The sequence below is a fragment of the Talpa occidentalis genome, unplaced genomic scaffold, assembly GCF_014898055.3.
Source record: "Talpa occidentalis isolate TD23 unplaced genomic scaffold, MPIMG_talOcc4v2.1 talOcc4.3, whole genome shotgun sequence".
In the NCBI taxonomy this organism is placed as follows: domain Eukaryota; kingdom Metazoa; phylum Chordata; class Mammalia; order Eulipotyphla; family Talpidae; genus Talpa; species Talpa occidentalis.
The window spans coordinates 94,125,843-94,150,281 of NW_023603184.1; the positions used below are offsets into that span (position 1 = coordinate 94,125,843).

The 24,439-nt window shown below is 33.6% G+C and overlaps 1 protein-coding gene across 1 annotated transcript in view; it reads left to right on the forward strand.

Annotated features, from left to right (window-relative positions):
- LOC119255141 (sodium-driven chloride bicarbonate exchanger-like) overlaps positions 1–24,439 on the forward strand; it is a 275,258-nt gene that overhangs the window by 180,676 nt on the left and 70,143 nt on the right. Inside the window, exon 4 of the mRNA XM_054699455.1 lies at positions 22,779–22,866. Within this exon, the coding sequence (XP_054555430.1) occupies positions 22,779–22,866 (88 nt within the window). The remainder of the gene's footprint in view (positions 1–22,778; positions 22,867–24,439) is intronic.

The following is a 24,439-nucleotide window of genomic DNA, read 5'->3' on the forward strand; positions in this document are numbered from 1 at the left end:
ATGTTTGTAGTTCTGTGTAAATGGTGCCTTCTAGAGTTTTGATGTATGGTCACCTGAGGTGAATGTTATATACATCTCCTTTTAGCCTATTAAAGACTCTGAGAAGCCCAAGAATAACAGTTTTAATTTTTTTATTGGACAATTTACAAAAATCCTATCTATTAAATTTGGTGAATGCCAAAGTTCAACTCCGGTGAACAGGGTTGAGAGAGGAATCCGACTGAACGGAGGAAATAAAGAAATGACTGACACAAAATAGAGTTTAAGAAAAGCGGGACCGAGGGGACACAAGGCTCTCATTCTGTGCTCCAGCATCCCTCCCAAGTGCCCAGGGCAACTCGTTTTTATTGATACAAACTGCCCCCCTCCCTCTGGTTAGTTACTAGACAATGAAGCATTCTCTTAGCATTTGGCCTTGTCTGGGGCACACATTCACCACCAAGGTTCTGCGCAATCAGGTTATTCTGTTTCTTTTCTAGTCTAGTTTGACCCCGGACATAGTTTCGCAGACAGAAGAAAGAACATCCTAATGTGTCCACGGGCCGGTCTTCCCACCAGGCTGATCAGTCTTTTAGCCATGTCCAGTCTTCCTTGTCTCAACTCTGTATGCCTTAGGGATCTCCAACAGGTTAAACAAATACTCTGCAGAATAGAAGGAAATTATTACAAATGGATTTAACCATTTATTTTATTTTTGAGGTATAGAGTATTTTAAAACTTGAAATATTCAGTTCAGTTTAAATGGTATGGGAAGGTAGTCATTTTCCCTGGAATCACTATAAAGTTTTAGTTAAGTATGACAGGTAGTATTTATCAAACACTTATAATGGACAAGTCACTAGTCTACTTATGTGATAGGTACTATTACTATCTTTATTTTATATATGAAAAAAGTGATACACAGAGCAATCAGGTGGCTTGATAAGATTTGGAAGCATTAGCAAATATCAGAGTCAGAAGTGAACTTGGATGATTTTACTATTGTCCGTGGGGAGTAATGCATTTCTTTTGTCCTCCAAGTCTTTGAGTCTTATCATGGCAGTAGAAGGCTTCTTATGGAAGAGGTCACAGGTGCAGGGAGAGCAGAGGATATGTCCTAAGATCACGTAATCCTCCGTGTCCCCATTTGCTCTACGCATAGGATTTTTCAGCTTCCAACCAGTTAGGTGGGAGGCCTTTATGCTTATTATCTTCACACATCTCGTTTTTCTGCTTTTCTCTTTTTCACTGTGTGTTTTAAAATGTTAAGTTTAGGCAAATTCAACTTTCATTATAACCTGTCTTCCTTTAGGCCAGACTGAATTCCTTTGAGGACCCAATTCTGTCTTAAACTGGATGAATGGCTTAGATAATGAGTCTGGGGAGTTGGGAAGTGACTGAGTACAAAATGGGAATAGAGCATTGCATTCAAGCTCTAAATACTTCCTAAGAGATGGAATAAGTGCTTTACCTATTTAAAAACTTGCTCCGGGGCCTCCCCCGTGGCGCAGCGGTTGAGCGCTGGGTTACGAAGCTTCCCGCAGCCTCTGCAGCCCCGGTTCGATCCCCTGCCACTGGGTGAGGGTCCCACATGGCGCGCAGACCTCTCCTGCCACCCGCTGCTTCCCTCAGCAGTATATTTCGTCACTCTGCCTGCTCTGCTCTCCCCTCTGGCTCTGGTGAATTCTCTCACCCTCCTGCGCTTCTGACTGTACCCAGTGCTTGTATACATAAATAAATAAAGCTTTAAAAAAAAAAATAAAAACTTGCTCCGTTTTCCCATTTATAGAGAACAAATGCCATACACATGAAGCCAGATGCTCATCAGTTTTGCTCAGATATGACTTTAAATCAATACAGAATAAATTGTTTTTATTAATCCCAAAATGAAGGATTAGAAAGGTGTTTAAATAATTTTGTATACACACTATATAGTGCATGAATCTTTGATGTATAATAAATGAATGCTCATATGTACAAATGTCTGTGTACACCTCTCTGAGGAAGACCAATCCCCATGAAGCTGCCCTCATGTCCCTTCTCAGTTAATGACCTCTCTTGCCCTAAAGTAATTATTATTTCGATCTCTATAACCATGAATTAATTTTACCTATTCTTGAGCTTTATATACATTGTAATCATACAATGTGAATATTTTGGTCTCACCCATTTACTTTCATACAATATTCCGTTATAGTAATATACCACAATTTATTCATAGTACTATTGATGGACATTGGATTATCTCAATTATTTGACTATTTTAAAATAAAACTGCTAGGAACATTTTACATATTGAAAAATAGACCCATGAACTTCTTTCTTTTCCAAAAATAATACATGAGCATTCCAGGTAAGCCACATACTTACTATCTCTTGGTATTGTCAGTCTTAAATTTTATTCATTCTGGTGTTTAGTGACTGATATTTTATACACAGAAAGGAATTCAAGTCTTGTGTATTTTTAATTTGTTTTTCAGCTCCACAAATATTTATTTTGAGCTTGTTGTGTTCAAGGTGCTCAAATGTACTTAGTCCAGGCTCATAGTCTAAAGTAAATCATATTTAGCTCAATGAGCATAAAATCGTGTAAGTAAATATCTAGTAACATTTGCTAAGTATTTAGTAGAGTACTTACTGCTAGGCAGGTTGCAAAAAAGTAAAAGCAGAATCCCATCCTTGCCTTCAATGACTGTACAGTCTGTAGGAAAGAAAAAAATAATGCACACAAAATAAGAAATCCAAAATGATATGTAAGTGCTAAATTGTGTAAAATTTAAGTAGGAAGATGAAATTGATATTGGCTTTACTTAGTCTCTCTTCTTTCTGAACTTCCCATATTGAATATCACTAAAGGCAATTGGTTCTGCTTTCTTAATATCTGGAATCTCTTTGCTTCTACAGCAACTCCAGGTCAACATTTTGTTTGTTAGCGTGTGGTATATTAAAATTGCTTGGTAAGTGGTCTTTCTGCATTCATTTTGAGTACCCTTTATCAAAAGTAATTTTCCTGAAAACTAGGTCTTTTCACTTCAAGTCGCTCTTCTACTTTCAATTATTCAATGGTTTATCATTGTTTTTTGAGTAAAATTAGTTTTACCATATCACTTAAGGCTTTATCATAACTGTAGCGCTGGCCTTATATTCATCCACCTTTCATAGGTTTACAAATAATTTTTTATCTACCATGAATTCCATTAATTTCTCAGAACCTACAGTATTTCATGTTTTTGCATATGATCTTTAACTTTGTGTTTCTCTTCTTTAATGCCTTGCATGAAAGCTCATTTCCTCTAGAAAACCATTTCTGATATATCATCTGTCTTGCTTTAAATACCCTTCTCTCTACTCTCACAGAACTCTATACATTTTGTTTACAGCACATTGTAATTGCTGGTTTATTTATTTATTTTCTCACCTAGATTATGATATTCTTGAGGGCAAGTGCACTGTCATTAATACTTTATAGGTGTCAATAAATATGTAGATTAACTCAATTTTAGGCACTTATTTTCTAGATTTTTAAGCACAGAATGATATAAAGGTGGAATATGTAGAAAAGCATGGAAATAGGAATTAACATCTTGTTAATGGGGAATAGGAGAGGTAAGTGGAGGATTAAATGGGAAGGATGTTCTCTTTTGGAAGTACTTGTTCAGAGTGGACAGTTTATGTTGAGAAATATACAAATAAAGGCTGAAAGGTGAGTTCTAAGCTTGATATGACGGCAAGAAAGTTGCTGTAGGTCTTTGACTATAGGAATGGTGTGATGAAAGCAAATTATAAGGAATATTACTTTAATAGTGATTTGCAGAATGAATTTTAGAGGAGAGACTAGAACCAGTGATACCAAGTTAAAGGCTTTCAACTTAACATACACAGATATGATGAGAACCCAGACAATGGTAATGGTTGTATAGTAACTAAGGAAGAGAGTGTTACAAGTATTTTAAAGGAGAAATTGATAAGGTTTAGCAATAGACTGGGGCACGATTTCTTTTTCAACTCTTCTAAATTCAATAAGAAGCTAGAGGTATGACATGCCCTGTTTTACTTATACAGTATCAAATTGCAGCCTTTTCTCTCCTTATTTTGTTTGAAGTCAGTACCACTTCAAATTCTCATTATTAGTTACAGTCCACCAAATTCAGCTATAATTATCATAGAGAAGGTAATGGATTCACAATCTTCTTTTTCCTGCAATGGGCTGCTAATATTCATGCTTATCACTCATATAACTCCTTACTGTCACTATGTCACATCAGCCATGAACTGTAAGATTTAATCATCATGTGACATTAATATCTCTAGAATCAGAGGCCTGATTCTGAGAATTCTGAGACCAGAAAGTATTAGTTTGTATTCATTTGGGAAATGAACATCTCAGGCCAGAAATATTAAGTGATTTATCTAGTGTAACACAATAGTTTGTTCTAAGTCTCCTGAAATTTAGTCTAGTACTCTTTCCATGAATTTTCACAATGTATTTTCTAGCCCTAAATTTCTGTTCCAAAATATAACCTTTTCTTACATCAAAGCCTTCCCATCTTTACCAGAATTCCTGACTTCAGAAGGTAATTTACCCCACTAAACACTTCACCATATATAACAACTTGTTTGACTTTAGGACATTTATAGTTATTTCAATACTCTCTCCCTACTGATAAACTAAGCTTGCTCATATTTTTAATTTTTTGATGTGATCACTATGCTCTTTTTTCCTCTCCTCATTTTTTGTGCTTCTTTTCCTAGAAAGCACACCTAATTGAAGAAAAGAAAGAATTATGGAATTTGCTGATACGAACTGCTATAATTTCGTGTTCTTGGTATTGTTATACCTATCCCTCTCTCTACCTTCAGATGATTTTCCTATTTTTCTCTTTTTTAAATTACATTATACATACAGAAAAATGTGAGATGGCATCTCGATGTGGTTTTGACCTGAATCTCCTTTATTAAAAGCAATGATGAACATGTTTCATCTATCTATCTATCTATCTATCTATCTATCTATCTATCTATCTATCTATCTATCCATCCATCCATCCATCCATCCATCCATCCATCCATCCATCCATCTATCTATCTATCATCTATCTGCCTATCTGTCTGTCATATTTTTCCTATATCATATATCCTGACTTTTTGGATATCCTCTGTTTCTGTTTGGAAATGCTGCCCACTTATTAGTTGTGCTGTTTGTTTTTTTTATTGTTAAATAGAATAAGTTTTCTATATATCATGGATATTGACCCCTTGTCCCTTATGTTACATATTTATTCCCATTCCCTAGGATGTCTTTTTAATCTACTTATATTTTCTTTTATAAAAACCTTTTTAATTTGAGGTAAACCCAATTGCAGTGTTTTATTCTGTTTTAATTGAATATATAAATACTATAAATATGTCTAAATCTTTAATCCATTTTGATTTACTTTTATTCGTGGAGTTTGACAGTGATCTAGCATCATTCTTTAAATATGACCTTCTAGTTTTTCCAGAATCTCTTTTTTAGTTGCATACCTTTGTATTGAAGTAACATTGGTTTACAACACTGTATATGATCCAGAGGAATAGGCTCACACCTCATCAGATGTATGTTGCCTTGTGACTCCCACCACCAAGGCACTCTTCCCAATTTGCTCCCCATCACACCCTACTCTTCTGGTAGCCTCAATTCTAAAGTAAGATTTCTAGGATTTGTTTTGGTTTGGTTTTCTCTGCTCATTTATTTTGTTTCTCTATATTCAATATGTCAGTGAAAACATCCAGTATTTTTCCTTTTCCTTATGACTTGTTTCACTTAGCAAAATTCCCTCCAGGTCCATTCTTGTTGTCACAAATGGCAAGATTTCATTTTTAAATATAACTGAGTAGTATTCTATGGATAGATCATTTGGTAGATCTATTTTTTAATGTTTTGAAAAACCTCCATACTATTTTCCATAGGGGCTGCACCAGTCTGTATACCCACCAAAGGTATATGAGGATTTTTAGTTCTTTACATCCTTGCCAATACTTATTGTTTCTGGACTTTTTGATATTGGTCATACTCACAGGTGTATCTCCTTGTGGTTTTGATTTTCATTTCCCTGATGATAAGTGATGATGAGCATTTTTTCATGTACCTCATGGTCTTCTGTATGTCTTATTTAGAAAAGTATTTAGGTCTGCCCATTTTTGATTGGGTTATTTATTTTCTTTTCATTGAGTTATGTGAGTTCTTTATATATCTTGGGTATTAGCCATTTGTCTAAGTATGATGTGCAAGTATTTCTTCCCATTTGGTAGGGTGTCTTTTCTTATTGGTGATAGTTTCTTTTGCTCTTGGTTTTAATTTCTTTTGATATACTCCCATTTGTTATTTCATTTTTGTTTCCTTTGCTATTGAAGTCAAGGCCCTGAAGACATTGTTGAAGCCACTGAAGCAGAATGATTTGCCTATGTTTTATTCTATGTATTTTGTAATTTCTGGTCTTACATGCATGTCTTCAATCCATTTTGCGTTAATGTTTGTGCATGGTGTGAGAAAGTGATCTACTTTCATTCTTTTGCATGTGACTAGTCACATGAAAACAGTTTTTTACATAAAAATTATTTCCCAAAACTATTTGTTAAAGAGATTTTTATTTCTCCATTGTATACTTTCGGCTACTTTGTCATAAATTAACTGACTGTATAAGTATAGGTTTATTTTGTGTCTTTCAATTCTATTTCATTGAACTGTTTGTCTATTTTTACTCTAGCATCACAATGTTTTGATTCCTATAGTATTGTATAGTTTGAAGTGTAGGAGTGTGATACCTGTATTCTTTTTTTTTTTTTTTTTTTTTGTTAAGAATGCTTAGGTTACTCAGAGTCTCTTTCTAATTCCATGTAAATTTCAATAATGCTTCCTCTATTTCTTTGAAGAATACCATTGAAGCTTTGATAAAGAATGAATTAAATCTGTATATTGCTTGGGGTAAGATGGCCATTTTAACAATTTTAATTCTTATCTATGAGTAGGGAGTATTTTTTGACTTCTTTGTATCATTTTCTATATGTTTTAACAGTATCTTATAGTTTTCATTGGATTGATCTTTTCCTCTTTAAGTTTTTCCTAGATATTTAATTTTTTAAAAAGATTTATTTATTTATGCATGCATATAAGAACTGGGGTACAGGCCAGAGGTGCAGTGGGGGTTAAGAGGATTCACCAGAGACAGAGTGGGGAATAGAACAGGCGGACTGACTAAAATACACTGCTGAGGGGAGAGTGTGGGTGAACGAGGAGAGGTCTGTTACACCATGTGGGTCAGCTCCCTGACTGAGGATTGAACTCATGCTGCAGTGGCTGTGGATAACTTCATAGTGCTGAGACAACCCCTTGCTCCATCAGGGAGGCCCTCCTAGATACTTAATTTTTTGATGTCATTATTAGTGGGATTTTTTTTCTTGATTTCTTTTTTTCTAGTTCATTGCTTGTGAAGACAACCAAGAATTGTGTATTTACTTGTAGCCTGTCAATTACTGTAGTGACTTCTTGTTTCTGGGGTTTTCTGTATATATTATCATGTTATCTGCAAAAAGTGATAGTTTTATTTCTTTTCCTAGATTGGGATTTCTTTTATATCTTTCTCTTACCTAATTGATTGAGTTAGGACTTCTAATACTATGTTGAATAGTGGTGATGAAAAAGGACATCCTTGTTAGGCACCTGATCTTAGATCTAGTGGAAAAGGTTTCATTTTTTTTCACCATTGATTATGATGTTCACTATAGGTTTGTCATATATTGCTTAGGTAATTCTTATGTCACCATTTTTAAGAGTTTTTTTTTTTTTAGTTATAAAATGATATTGAATATTGCCAAATACTTTCTCTACCTATATTGATAATGACCATATAACTTTTATTTTTCCTTTGTTGATATGGTGAATTATATTGATTTTTTTTTTTTTTTTTTACAGATGTTGAACCATCCTTGCATCCTTGGAATAAATCCCACTTTGCTATAATGTATGACCTTTTTAATGTATTGTTGAATTCAGTTTGCTAAGATTTTATTGTGTCATTAGGAATATTGGCCTGAAGTTTTCTTTTTTTGTGTGATTTTCCTATCTGTCTTTGGTATCAGAGTAATGTTTTCCTCATAAAATATGTTTGGGAGCATTACTTCTTAATTTTTTTTTGAAAGAATGTGAGTAGGATAGGAATTAGTTTGCCTTTGATAGTTTGGTAGAACTCATCAGTGAAACCATCTGGTCCTGGCTTTTGTTTTTAGAGGACTACTCATTATTGTTTTAATTTCATTGTTTCTAATTGGTTTATTCAGGTTTTCTATTTCTTCCTGACTCAGTCTTGGATGGTTCTATGCTTCTAAGAATTTGTCCATTTCTACTAGATTATCTAATTTATTGGCACCAAGATGTTCATAGTAGTGTCTTAAAATTATTTGTATTTCTGAGATATCTATTGTAATGTTTTCTCTTTTATCTCTATTTCTATTTATATCTCTATTTCTTCCTGTTTTACCTTACTTAGCTAGGAGTTTGTCTATTTTCTTTACTTTTCCAAAGTACCAACTTTTGGTTTCATTGATCTTTTGGAATATCATTTTATTTCTGTTTTATTTCTGTTCTAATTTTTGTTATTTCCCTCTACTGACTTTTGGTTTTGTTTACTCTTTTTTTTCTTTTTTCTTTTTTTTCAAGTTAGAATTTATTTGAGATATTTCTTGTTTCCTGATGTGGATATATATTGTGGTATTCCCCTCTTTGTACAACTTTGTTGCATTCATGAGTTCTAGTAGCTTATATTTTCATTTTCATTTGTCTCCAGTGTTTTTCACTATCTTTGATTTCTTTATTAACCAAATAATCATTTAGTAATATGTCTTTTATTCTCCACATGTTGGAAGTTTTCCTATATTCTTTTTGTGTTTCAAATCTATTTCAATAACATCATGTTCAGAGAAGATACTTGATATTTCAAGCTTCGTTAAGTTACTGACATTTGTTGTGTGAGCCAATATGTGCTCTCCCACTGAGGATGATCCTATTGCACTTGAGAAGAATGTGCAGTCAGCTTTTCTTGGGGTATAGGGCCCCAGGAAAAGCCAATTGTTCTAACTCCCCACTTAAGGCTATTGTTTCCTTATTGATTTTCTATCTGATTGATCTATCTATTGATGAAAGTGGGGTATTGAGGCCCCTTACTAGTATTGTGTTGCCACTAATGTTTGTTTTTTAGATTTGTTAATAGTTGCCTTATAATTTGATACTTCTTCATTTGGTCCATATATATTGATGAATGTTATGTCTTCCAGATCTATTGATTCCTTAATCATTACATAATGTCCATCCCTGTCTCTTGTTACCTTTTTTAGGTGGAAGTTTATTTTATCTGATATAAGTATGGTTGTCCCTGCCTTATCTTTGGATTCCATTTGCTTGTAGGATTTTTTTTCCAAATTTACCTTAAGTCTGTGTTTGTCTGTGGACCTCAGATGTGTCTTCTGGAGACCACAGCACCTACTCTCTGTGTATTTTGATTTAGAGTGTTCATTTACACTTACAGTGAGTATTGATGTATGAGAGTCTGCTCTTGTCATTTTGTTTTAAGTTTTCTGGTTGTATTTCCTGATTCATTTGTGTGTGTGGATTTTTTTTCTCTTGATTTTGATAGGAGAAATTTCAAAGGTAGGTCTAGTTTTTACAAATTTCTTCATTTTTGAATCAGGGAAGATCTCTATTTCTCTCTCATATCTGAAAAGATAGTCTTGCAGGATTTTGTATTCTTAGCTGCCAGTGTTAATCTTTAAGTATTTTGAAGATGTCATTCCATTCTCTCCAAGATTATAGTATTCGTTCTAAGAAGTTTGATGTAAGCCTGATGTTGTACCTTGACCAGGTTTCCTACTTTTTCCCCTTCAGTCATCTTCAAGGTTCTCTCTTTGTCATGAACTCTGTAGTTTCACTACTATGTGTCTTGGTGTAGATCTCAGTTCATTTGGATAGCTAGTTATTCCTTTAACTTTATAGACTTGTATGTTTGGTTCCTTCTCTAGGTTTGGAAACTTTTCCTTTGTTATTTCTTTAAATAAGTGTTTTGTTCCTCCTCTCTGTTCCCTTTCTGGAATACCCATTTTCTTTATGTTGTCATTCCTAATGGAGTTGGGTAGTACTCAAAGTATTCTTTTTTCTTCTATCTGAGTCCTCTGACCCATCACCTTTTTTCAAGAGACTCTCTTATTCTCATTTTATGGTTGTCGTTCCTTTTTAATGCATTAATTATTGATATCTACATGAACTTATTTCTTGGCTTTTGATTCTGTTCCTTTGATACATTTGCCTTTTTTATTCTAATACAGTATTTTAAAAAATAATGTTGCTTTATAGTATAGCTTAAAGATGGGTGATGTAATACCTCTGTTTTTCTACTTTTTCCTTCAGGATTACATTAGATTTTTGAGGCATTCTATGGTTCCATTATTTTAGTATTTTTGCTAATTTTTTTTGAATAATGCTATTGGTATTTTATGTGTATGGCACTAAATATATGTATTGTTATTGGTATAAAAGTAATTTTGATTTTATTGATTCTTCCCATCCATGAGGATGGAATGTCACTTCATCTTATTATGTTATGATCTATATACTTTAATATGGTCTTGTAGTTTTCATAATATAAGTTCTTCACTTCCTTGGTTAGATGAATTCCTATGCATTTTATACTTTTGAAGAAATTTTGGGGCCTCCCCGGTGGCGCAGTGGTTGAGCTCTGGGCTGTGAAGCTGCCCACAGCCTCCACAGCGCCAGTTTGATCCTCAGCTGGCCGGCGAGCATCCCACATGGCATGCAGACCTCTCCTGCTGCGCCCTCTACTCCCCTCAGCCGTGTACTTTGTCAGTCTGCCTGTCCTGCTCCCTGCTCTGGCTCTGGTGAATTCTCTCACCCTCCTGCACTTCTGACTGTACCCAGTGCTTCTATAAATAAATAAATAAGTCTTTCTTAAAAAATTTTTTGAATGAATTTATTATTTGAATGTCTTCCCCCCACCATTGCATATGGAAAGTAACAGATTTTTGTATGTTGATTTTGTAACCTGCCACTTTTCTGTATTCACTTATTGTTTATAATGGATTTTTGGTGGTAGCTTTTGCAATTTATATATATATATATATAGTACCATTTCATCTGCATATAATGATAATTTTGCTTCATCTTTTCCAACCTGGGTTACTTCCTGTTGTCTGATTGTTCTAGCTAAAACTTCAAATACCAAATTAAACAGAAAAGATGACAGTGGGCATTCTTTTTTTATTTGTATTCTTAAAGGAAAGATTTTAGTTTTTCTAACATTTCTTTCTTGAATTTAACAAGCTCAGTAGTAAATTATTTAGGAAATATAACTGTAAAAATTATTTCTGTACTTGTAAGAATGGTAGGTACTATAGGTAAAAGGAAGTTGGTAAGATTGAACTTGATCAAGAAGACAAATGAATTAAATTTTTAGTTTTCAAATTTGAAATGCTGATATATAGATGTGGAATTTCATAGGGTTTTTTTTGTTGTTGTTGTTCATGAGATGTTGATTTGTTTGTATGATTCTGCATAACAAACCACTCCAACATTCATGGCTTAAAACAACAATCATTTTAATTGTTCATGGTTCAGTAATTTGTTATCAGATTATCTGAATGGCTTTTTGATTGTTCTGAGGGTTCTCGTCTGGGGTCAACAGGGTCTGGGCTCATGCAGGGTAGATGGTTTTTCATTCACAGTGTAGTTTAGGACCTTTCTCCCTCCACATAGTCTTTCCTAGTGGTTTTTCATTTGGGTTAAGCAGAATTTATACATGGCAACTCATGGTTTCCAACAGTGACAAAGTAGAAGCTGCCAGGATTCCTGAAGGTGTTGGCTCAGAATTGACACAGCATAATTTATGCTGCATTATATTGCTTAAAGCAAGTCACAAGCCTAGTTCAAATTCAAGGTGAGGGAACTACAGAAGGGTATAAATATAGAATAGCATGATTTATTGAGAACCACTATGCAACAAACTACTATAGATGCCACATAACAAATGGAACAGGAAGTAGATCAATTTGAAAAGAGGTTTTTACAATTCCCTACCCAGGTATCTGCTCAAACACTAGAACTTTGAGAAAAAGGCTACATTTGTTTTTTATTATATTCCTAGACCTTTGTACAATGTGAGGTATTTAGGGGGAATTCATCAAGCTTTTGTTTCATAAATGAGTAAATATGAAGAGAAGAGCAAAGGGTTAAGTACTAACCTGCAGATGAGTTACAGAGTGGGATAAATAAGGGACAGTAGAGAAACCAGCCAAAGGGAAAGTGTTGAAGAATGATAGCACTCCCAGAAGCAAAAAAGCCAAGTTAAATAAGGTAGAAGGTTTTTATTGATAATTTTTAAAGTGGCAAGTATCATTTTTTATACTGGCTTCCCAAGTTGGTTGAAATGTTCTAGAGATTTCTCAAGTTTTTAAAACTCTAAAATAACCAAATTTTATACTTTTAAGTACTTTAAAGTGCAATAGCCCTAGTGAATGTGTGTTATGCTAATTAGACTGAAGGAGGAATATGCTTGACAGATACTAAAACATTTATGTGAAATCTTATTGTTTTCTAAATCTTTAACAATATGTAGAAAAAACAAAATATAGTAAGATCAAAAAAGAACAATAGACTGTAGAGTAATAATCAGAAGACATGTCCATTTTTTTATTGTGATAAAATGACAAAGATAAAATCGATCATTTTAACCTTTTTGAGAGTACAATTCAGCATCAAAAAATATATTCACATCCTTGCACAACCATCTCTATTATCAATGTCCAGAGCTATTCCAAATCTCATTCTGAAATTCTATACCCATTAAGCATTTCTCTCCATACTTCCCCAAACTCTGTTAATCACCAGTCTCCTTTTTTTCTCTATTAATTTTGCTATTCTGAGTTCCTTATATATGTTGAATCAAAAAAGTATTATTTCCTTTTGTATTTGGCTTATTTGACTTAGTATAATGTTTTAAGGTTTATCAGATTGGAACATGTATCACAATCCCATTTCTTTGTAACACTGAATAATGTTCCATTGTCTGTGTATCCACAGTTTGTTTACCATTCACCCACTGATAGACATTTGGATTGTTTCCACCTTTTGGTTATTGTGACCATTTTTTTCTGCATGAGGGTAGTAAGTTTGGATTTTTTTTCCTTGCAGTATATTTGAATTTTTCACATCCCCTTCTCTAGTTCTGCTCATTCAAGAAATAGTCTGTAAAAGTGTCCTGGAGAGAACAGTAAAAGATATAATTCAACTGAAGGTAGAAAAGCACGTATGCTTTTCTCATGAAAGGTGAGGATAATATTTGGGGACAGGGTTTTCATAAAAATAAAGTGAAAGAATTTTGGTGTCTTGGTACCAGTGTGATCTCCGACAATGTACTTGTTCTATTTAAGTGTTAGGTTCTTTATCTTTAAAATATAGAAATAATATGCATTGTACACATTTGTTGCAGGGATCAAATGAAAGTACTTGACTCATGTAAGTTAATAAGTAAAATGAAGTATCTGTATATATGTCTTTGTTCTTGCATCATGGGGAAAAATACAGGTGTATTTTCACAAATACAGGCCAAATGCTTGATACAACATAATTAAAATACAGGTTTGTTGTGTTAACATTCTGGGTTCTGGGGAGACTGTAGCCAGAAAGGGTACAGAAGTATTTCAGAGTTTCTCATTCTAACATATAGAAAGAGACCAGCAGAGGAGTCACATGCTGTGCATGTTAAGATGCTCTTCGGAAGAGAAGCAACAGGTTCACATATGGGCCCCACAGAGAAGCATAAGGGCAGACAGCCTAATTGCAGGCATTGACTTGCAATTGAGCTGCTTATCACCTGGGCAACATAATTTTGCTAGATCCAGGGTGCTTACCAGCAGGGATTTATTTATCCCATTATGATTAATGATTTTTCTAAGCAACACTGGATATTTCAGTTAAAAACTAACAATAGCTAATATTTATTATTTATTGTATTTTAGATACCATGTAAAGTATATTATCTATATCATCTTATATAATCCTCAGTTATTCTGTGAGGTGTGTACCATTACTAACCCCATTTTACAGATGAAGAAATTGAGGTTTAGAGAGTTTAAATAATTTGTGCAAGTTGACACACAGAAATTGTAAAGTCTGTATTTCAGGTTAGGCACTTTGATTTAACTGTGCTTTTAGCTATTATACAAATAATGAATTTTCTTTATCTTTATCATTTCTTTATCATTCTTTTTCTGTCCTTTTGTGTTGTTCTTTTTATGACTATCATTCCTGATTATTTATTGTAATTCCAGTTACATCTGTACAGAATTTATCTAGAAGTTTCTCAATTACTAAGATATATAAGGTTACAGGGAGGTTAAAATGAGAAAAGAATCAGCATTTTATTTAATGTTAGTTTTTTCTTTGATCAAGAAAACTACTTAAAAGAGCATCCTACATTTCTGCAAAGAGAGGCCTATACATCAAAATGATTCATGATCAAAGATGTTGCAGTTAAGGATGGGCAAGAGTTATGAAGTCACTAAATATTGTATTTTAATTTTTAGTTGTTGTTGTTAACAAGTTTTACTCTCTGGAAATTACACCAAAACAAAGACATACTCCTTCAATCATTTTTGTTAAACATCTACTGGAGGTTAAATAGTGTAAAGATTTGCAATATTAAGAAATGCACAGTTTTTCACTTTAAGGACATCTTAGTCTGGTGGTAAGAATGGACAAACGTGTATTATAATATAGTACATGGTCTAGGGGAAAAGGAGTTACCACCAAAGGAAGGTGGAGAATGTGAGAATCAGTTGAAGCTAAGTTGCCTATGGTTCAAGGATGAAACAAAATAAATAAAATTAAATACCAAATGAAAAACTTAGAAAAGATTTATAAATTCATGATACCCAAGGATTGATATTTTTAGTATGTAAGTCACTTTTTTAAACAATCTTAAAATCAAATCCCTTACACTGGGATTTGAGAGAGAACATTTACAAAAGACATTGTCAATGTCCTTATGAAAGAATATAGAGAACAATTCTTAAGACTTGCAAATGACTTCAATATTAATGGAAATAACAAGTTAATACAAGGACAAGATAATTTTTTTCAAATATTAATTTGGTAAAGATTAAAAGATTGATAATAACTGGTGTTGATCTAAGGATAAGGAATTTATAGGTACAGATTAAATAGATTTATCCTTCTTAGAGGACACTTAGGCAATGTGTATTGAGAGAATTAGTTTCTTCTGTCAGAAAAATTTTACTTCTAGTAGTTCACTTTAAGTTCACAAATGATCAGAGAAGTCTGAATAAAATTATATATAGGGGCTTTATTGTAGCACTATTTACAGTAACAAAATACTGGGAATCATGTTGGTTAACTAAAATTAGGTATATCCCCATGATGGTTCGATATCTTACCATAAGGATTCAACTAAGGACCCCTTTTAATTTATTCTTTTATGTTCTGTAAAAGGTTTATTGTGACATTACTTATAAAAGCTAGTAGTACATAGTACATACCTTAGCATCCTGATGGAGGATTATATCAAGAAGATGTGGCATTGTCCACATAATGGAACACTATTCAGCCATAAAGAAAGATGAAATGCCGCCATTTACAGCAAAATGGAAGGTGTTTGAGGGGATTATGTGGAATTAAAGTAGGTCCTGAATGGCAAAGACAAATACTGGATATTTCATAGTGAATAATTTCACAAAGTAAAATACATATAAAAACGAGGGCCTCCCCTGGTGGCACAGCAGTTGAGCTCTGGGTTGTGAGGCTGCCCTCAGCCTCTGCAGCACCAGTTTGATCCCCAGCCACCGGCGAGGGTCCCACAAAAAAAAACCAAAAAAACAAAACTAGCAGACACTAACAAATGAATTGAGGATAGACTAAAAGAGAGGAGAGAAGAAAGGGCCTAAGGGTAGAAGGGATGGTGGTGGGAAAAAATAAATCATGCTAATGACCTAATGAATTATGGATCACATACTGGGTTTTTTTTGTTGTTGTTAATGATTTGCTTATTTATGCATACAAGAGCTGGGATGCAGGCCAGAGATGCCAGGGGGTGAGAGGATTCACCAAAGACAGAGTGGGGAGCAGAACAGGCAGAGCTACTGAAATACACTGCTGAGGGGAGCAGTGGGTGAGACAGGAGAGGTCTGCTGTGCCTTGTGGGCCAGCTCCCTTGTGGGGGATTGAACGTGTGCTGCAGTGGTTGCAGATCGCTTCATGCTGCTGCATCTTAACCCCTTGCAGCACCAAGGAGGTCCTCGATCACATTTTGGTTTAAATGCTACTTTATCGCATTGGAAGCTACATAGGACCAACAATGGGACATACTTGTTTTCGAAGGGAAAACAGATGAAGAACCAAATGACTTTGAATTCTTTTGAATTAAAAAAAAATGGAAATAATAAAAAAATACAACTGAAGGACTTTTTGTATTTTCTGTAAGGCTGGTATCCTAGTAATGAATTAATTAGTTTTTATTTAACTATAATGTATAGATGACTTTCAAAGAAGGTATCAGATAATGTGCATGATAAATTCCTAAATGAAAAAAAAAAGTTAATAAAACATATTATGATTCTGTGTGCTTAAGTATTAGAGAACATACAGCAGAATGTTTGTGGCAGCTCTTTCACTGTGTTAAAACTAAAGATAAGTTTTCCTTTTCTGTGCTCTGTGGGACTTTGGGTGCTTTGTTGGGGGTTGAGGTATAACATACACTTGAAGGGTGTGATCCTATACCTCTAAATCATACACAATATTGTAAATTAAGAAAAAATTATGATTATTAATTTAAATAGTTGTATTGTAAGAAAAGAATCTCATTCAGTATTTTATGCTTCTAATACCAGCCCTTATTTTGGTTTGAAATTGTTGTTAGGTATATTAAAATAGGTTATTTAAAAAAAAATCTTTGTATTGTCGATATTGAAAATTGTTTTGTCTGTAGTCAAAGTCATTATGGTCTTTAGAGTAGATTTCAATAATTCCTTCAATTCCTTATGTATCTATACACAAAAAGGATTGAATATAACATTGTAACTAAGCAAAAATGCTTGTGTATGTGAATATGACATAGCAATTACTTTTTGTCCTCAAAGTAATAACAGTAAGATATCTGAAATTCAATGAAAGAGACTGAATAAATATTATAACTTTCAAGTATAGAGAATTTATAAATCCTAAAGTCAATTGAATAGAGAAGAGACTGTTTTCTTCTTCCCTTTTTATTGTGTTTCTGTCCTGCGCTACAAACTGAAATTCGTTCATAACACTCCTGTAGTCAGAATTTATTGTGACTATTATTTATAAATTGATTCTTGTTGCCGATGTTTTATTTATACCAATTATTTTGCTCTGATACACCCATCAGTCATTTTTCCTAGAGGGCAGAAAAAATAATGGTATTGGTGGTGGTTTTTATTTATTTTAATCTCTATTACTTAAAACTAATCTAATATTGCGTTATAACATATAAGCCTCAAATGTACATTGCTAGCCATCAATATGCGTTGATAATTAAGAACACCACTAAAAGTCCTATTCTACCCTTCACTATATAATTATTTCTTTTACTCTATTTACCCACTCTCTCCTTCCCCCTTCCCTTCTGGGGACCCTTTTGGTCTTGAGGTCTAAAAGTTTGCTTTTATTTTATTTAATTCATTATTCTCTCTCTAAAGTGAATATAATTTTTTTCTGGAGGGTAATTTCCAAAAACTTCAAAAATATTTATACTCTTTGGTTTAGTAAGTTACCTTTTGAAGTTTTTCCTACAAAAACAGAGAATGTGTATAAAATAGTGTAAAAATATGTTATTATTACTGTTATTTATAATATTGAGAAACAGAAAAAACTCCAATGTCTAAGAATAGGGGCCTGCTAAAATAAATTATGGTACCTCTCTTCAATTAAATACCATTTCGCTATTAAAACATGGTTATAGAAAATTGCTTATTGACTTTGGGAAATGTTCATATTATAATACAAGATAGAGATGATCAATAAAGTGTGCAATGAAAAATTAGTTTAAAAACTCTAAGTAAAATATCAACAATGGTTATCTGTGTAATGAAATGTATGAGTGAGAATACTTTATTAAGTCTACTATGAGTATCGTATTAAATGAATAAATATTTTTCACAGAGCAATAGTCATCTAAAAATAGATATCTGTTAGTTTTAATTGGTTAGCCCAGGAAAATTGCTATTAAATGGGTCATGGAATGGATTAAAACAATAATTTTTTAGTTTAAATTGATTTCATCAGTTAGGTGGTAGAGAGACTAAGAACTTCTTTGTACTCTGGGTTTTGTTTTTTATTACAAAGATTGATTAAGTGTGGGGGCAAGAAAACACCAAAGAAAATTAGGTTATATGGACTAATTAATGACATCCAGAGACTGATGAAGCCAAAATTTATATCCATGTTGTAACTATTTTAAATAAAATTTTGATTTTCTGTTTATTTCCCACTTCTTTATTTATAGTGACTTAGTTCAAAGTTATCAACATTATGAGAGGACACAAGTAATGTAAGAGGAGCCTTCTCATGATTTTCTGCCTATTTTATGACAACTAAACGTGCATATGAAATGGGTAAATAACCAATACAACTGATCATGTGATGAAACTAATATTGGCTGTCAAAATGATATCTGTAATAGTACAGGAGTCTAGGAATCAATCTTGATATTTCTTTCTCCCTCATATCTCATATTCAAACCCCATTCTACCCTTTTAACTGAAAAGTATACCTAGAATCAATCCATTTCACTCCATTTCTACTGTCACCACTTTCATTCAGGTCATTATTATCCTCTTCCCTAAATTACATAACTTTTATCTCTCTCCAAGTTTGTTTCACTTAGTCAGTTCTTCTCCACAGTCAGAGAAACCTAAACTATAAAACTGATTTTGTTGATGGCTTCTCATTGCCCTAAGGATAAAGCTCAAAATTTTAAAACAGCTTCTGTGATGTTCCATGATGGCCCATGGCTTCCCCTCGTGACCTCAGCTCTCTCCTCTGCCCTACACATACTTTATGATCTAACTACACTGTATCTCCCATTCTTTGACTATGACCTGCTATGATGCTTCTTGATTTTTAATGGTGCTTACTTCCTTTTTGATCCTCGGATTAGGATTAGGTGCCCTGTTATTACTCTCATATCAATTCTTAATTCTTCTGTCATAAAAAAAAATACTTGTTCAGTTATCTGCTTTTTTTTTTAAGATTTATTTTATTTTTGCATACAAGAGCTGGGGTACAGGCCAGAGATACAGGAGGGTGAGAGGATTCACCAGAGACAGAGTGGGGAACAGAACAGGCAGACTGACTGAACTATACTGCTGAAAGGAGCAGCAGGCGAGTCAGGAGAGGTCTGCTGTGCTATGTGGGTTGCTCCCTGGCCTCCGGGGATGGAACTCATGCTGCAGAGGCTATAGCTTGCTTCATAGTGCGGTGCTTAACCCCTTGCGCCACCAGAGAGGGCCCAGTTATCTGCTTTTTTAAAAAAGATTTAAAAAAATTTATCATTCAAGAACTGGATGTAGGCCAGAGGTTTGGGATGAGAGGTTTTACCAGAGACAGAGACAGAGTGGGGAGCAGAACAGGCAGATCTGCTGAAATACACTGCTGAGGGGAGCAGCCGGTGAGAGAGGAGAGGTCTGCTGCACCATATGGTTTAGCTCCCTGGCCAGGGATGGAACTCATGTTGCAGTGGCTGGTGATAGCTTGATAGCGCTGACTTTAACCCCTGCACCACCAGGGAGGCCCCCAATTATCTGCTTTAGTGATGGCATATTTGGTGTTGTGTGGCATGTCTAGCACCTGCGCAGTGACACATAGAAGATGTTCAGTAGTTTTTACATGAAAAAAATGAATATAAAAAGGGAGATGGTGTAACCTATTAAGGGCCTATTAAGAATACAGTTTTTTTTAAGAATGAGTACCTATTTGTATTATAGTGTGATTTATTACTGTGGAGACAAATCATATTTCCTTATGTGTGCTTTTTTATCCAGGTATGTCATTGTACACATGCAGTCAAATTGTAAACCCTTTGTCTTAACTTGTACAGTTAGAAGAAATGATTTCTGTAAAAGGCATAGTATTAATTAGCCTATTAGAGAAATCTGCTTGTTTATACTTTATATAAAAATTGTGTATATTTAAGGTATAATTACCTTTTTCCAGATTTATTAAGATATGACATAATATTGTATATGTATAAGATGTACAATGTATTGATTTAATACATTTATATATTGCAAAATGTTTACTACCATATTGTGATTATCAAGAATTTATTTATTTATTCCCCCCTTTTTTAGATTTATTTATTTAAGCACTGGGTACAGTCAGAAGCACGGGAGGGTGAGAGAATTCACCAGAGCCAGAGTGGAGAGTAGAACAGGCAGAGTGACAAAGTACACTGCTGAGGGGAGCAGCGGGCGGCAAGAGATGTCTGCACGCCATGTGGGACCCTCCTCCGGTGGCCGGGGAGCAACCAGGGATTGAACCGGCGCTGCAGAGGGTGCGGGCAGCTCCGCAACCCAGCGCTCAATCGCTGCGCCACCGGGGAGGCCCTAATTATCAAGAATTTAAAACAATATTAGTAACTATAGTCACTATGCTGCACATTAAATCCCCAGAATTTATTCACCTTATAGCTGGAAGTTTGTACTCATGACCCAACATCTCCACTTTTCCTCCCATGCTCCAGACTCTTAGAGAAGCCCAATTTTCATTTTGACTCATCTCCATGATAATACCTATTATACTAATCAAATATTGTGAGTGGGAGAAGGGAAATTATACTGATTTGTTATTATTCTTCATGTATCTAAAATATTTGCTGTATAACATTCTAGGTATCATTAACTTTCTTTTTATTATTATTTTTTACATCATTTTTCATTTTTGCACAATGTATGCATTTTCATCTTGGTTATAGTCCCCGTACAATTCCTACTCCCTCTTGTATTGATTCTACTCCCTCCTCTTCCCCCGCCCCCCCGTAGTGTGTGTCTGGTTTATAGTTGTTTGTTGATTTTGATTTTTACTTTATTATAATCCTGGATGGTCTCACTCATAGCAGGAATTTAGAAAACCTAAATAAAGGACCAGGAAAAAGACTAATTATCATTAAGTTTCAACCCATCATTTCACCAGTATATAAATAAAGTGTTCATAGGTGTATAATTAAAATATTCATTAATTCCTGATATATAGAATGTAAGGGCTGGGTTAAGATGATATGTTGTACATTGTGCTTTAATTTGAATTCAGTTAAAATGATTGTAATATTAATCACTTTCATTCTTATTTTATTTATAAAAGTCTTTTTTTCATTGCGGTAACATTGGTTTACAACACTGTATGTGACTTAGATGAATAGGATCACACCCCTTAAAGTGTATTTTACATGCTACACCCACAACCAGGACACTGAAAGTCCTCCACTGGAGTCCATTGTGCCTCCTCCCCATTTTGTTCTGCCCTCCCTTTCTCCATCTCTGTTAGTTTCAATTTTATAGTCAGATTTCTAGGCTTTGTTATTAGTTTAGTTTTATCTGACTCTATTTTGTTTCTCTACATTCCACATATATGTGACACCATCTGGTAGTTGTCTTTCTTCTTCTGACTTATTTCACTTAGCATAACCCCTCCAGATCCATAAAACTGTTTTTTGTTGCATGCTACAGAGAAATTTTCCCACCTATAATTTTACAAGCTATTGGTTCTCTATTATCAGACTTCTTTATCAGTCTTAGCTTCTTCTGACTCTGCTTCTTCTGACTCTTCTGACTCTTATGTTGTGGTAAATAAAAGTATATAAACCTTGATGAAGGCAGATAAGACAATGAAAAAATCACAGTAAAAATACCAACAGATTATGTAATTTCATTCCTATATTTAATAATTCAGTTTTGTAATTAAATAGCATGTTGTTTTCTGCATGTTAAACCCTTTAGGATAAATTATTAAATAAAAATGTAAAAAGTTCTTTTGATTCGATATATCTTAATCTGAAGAATATGAAATAAAAATGAATTTACTGAGGATTAAAAACTAAATATGCATTTACCAATTTATCCATCTATACGATTATCAAAGGTTGCCAGAATAAAATCATTCATTTTAGGGAGCTCTCATTTTCATGGTAGGATGAGTGATGACACACATGATTGGAAATAAGATTCCTTTAAAAGAGTATAATTTTCTTGTTAGATCATTGTAGTAAAGCTTGGTTGTGTATGAAGAAAACTGCCTAATAAGAATTGACATTTTAACTTGGTATTTGCAACAGACACTTTGGATACTTAATTAAATAGAACATTGCTTATTTCTAAAGGACTGACCAAAAAAATCAAACTCTTCTTGGCAAGTGAAACCTTTATAGTAGCAGAAGTGGGAAAACTGAAGTATTTGGCTCGTTCTCTGTTTGGATGATGCAGAATTGCTCTAAGCAGTAAGCTTACTGTTTTCAGAGAGCATTAGCAGCTTCAGCAAATACAACTGTGTCATCCTCTCTTAATACAGGGTGTTTGTTACTGCAAAGGGGAGACGATAAAGTAAATGAGATTTGAGATCTTCATGATGGCTTAAACAGATACTGATGGACAGATCTGCTTTTTGATGTTTTCTTTACTAGCCTTGAAGATACTGAGACTTAGAGATGACTGTGATTATCTTTTGTCAGACAGGACATGCAATCTTTAGGAGTTTCTCAAAATAGAAAGGTCATGCAGTCTGGAACGTGTGAACCCTTTCAATCTCTAAGTGATCAGGTATGACCTCATGAATTGTGATGATACTATTAAATTGCAGGGTTTTTATTTCTTCTCTTAGTCATTTAGAATATATCAATGTAATTGCTTGTTATTAGATTTTCCTTAGGATATTTGAACAAGTAATATCTGTAGTAATACATATCAGGTAAGCAATATAAATCTTAGACATTTGTGTGTGTATGTGTGTGTGCCTGAGTTTGTGTTTACTTTTAGCTTCTTTTGGTAAAGTAGTAAGTGAAGAAATTCTTCATATTGATTAAAAGCAAGATTTGGGGGTCTACAGATTTTTCCGGATTATTGCTAAATAAAGTCAGTTGCATATTTTCTTTTGAATGATAAAATAGCATAAATTTATCAAACTGCTAAATAATAGCTAATAGCTTGTAGATAGTGACATATTAAGAAAAATTATCTGGGTTTTCTTAAGCATAAGCAGATGTTGCTGTGATTGTGGTATGCAGACATATAGAAATCATGTGTGATGAGTAGAATAATGTTTATCAGCATTTGAGTTATAATTTCCTGAAATTTATATTTCAGTATCTGTACTGTTTTGAAGGGTATTAATTTAAATGTTTTCTCATATCTATTGGAGTAATGATGCTCTTGGTTTTTTAATATAGCTATCATCAAGGGCATTGCTTAAAGATGAAAGCTAACAATAAGTGTTTTTTTTTTTTAAAAAGAAAGCTTGTGACACTTAAGTTTATTTAAGATTTTTGACCCTGAGATAATTCCACAAAATTTACTTTCATTTTCAGAATGAAAAGACTTACTACATTTAACATAACTAATACAAAGATCAGAGAATCATAGCAAAGAAATTGGAATTATATATCCATTTTACTTGAAATTCTGTTAATTATTTTTAATCTATCAAGTTATGTTTCATTTAAATTTGGTTTATTATAGCAAATCCTCAGAAATTACATGCTTGGTTGAGAGATTGTACCTGTGTTTGATGTTCAAAGTTTAAAGAAAATATATCTTATATTTTTATATTGCACATTTCTACCTCAATTTTTGTGCACTTGTCAGATTTTTGATCAGACATTCCATATTAAATGAGTCAAAGAGAGAAAATGTTATAGCATTTCTCATCAGAAGGATGATTTTGTTTTTATGATGCTGTAGCATGATTAGGATCTAATGCCTCATTAGGGTGAAATCATGTAGTATTAGAAATGAATATATTCATCAAAGACTAAAGTGGAAATCTGAAACAGCTATAAATTCAGTCAAGGGGGAAGTTTCTCCTTTTTAATTAAAAACACATTGAAAAAATTATACCTACTGATATTGGTTATAATTTATATGTTATTCAGGCTACTTAGTTAGCTTATATTCTTATTAGTAGGGAAGACTGCCATATTCTTAAGCTTGATTAGTTTTGGAATAATTTGACTATACCTTTTAGTTGCAACAAAACCTGTTTAATCTGTTAGAATTTATTTCCAGTATTTGCATGTATTAGTCACTAGGAGTACATTCTGTTTCTTGGCATTGCTTTGGTATTCCTCTAGGTATTGGTTACAGAGCATTCTGCTGCTTTTCACTGTATTTACAACTT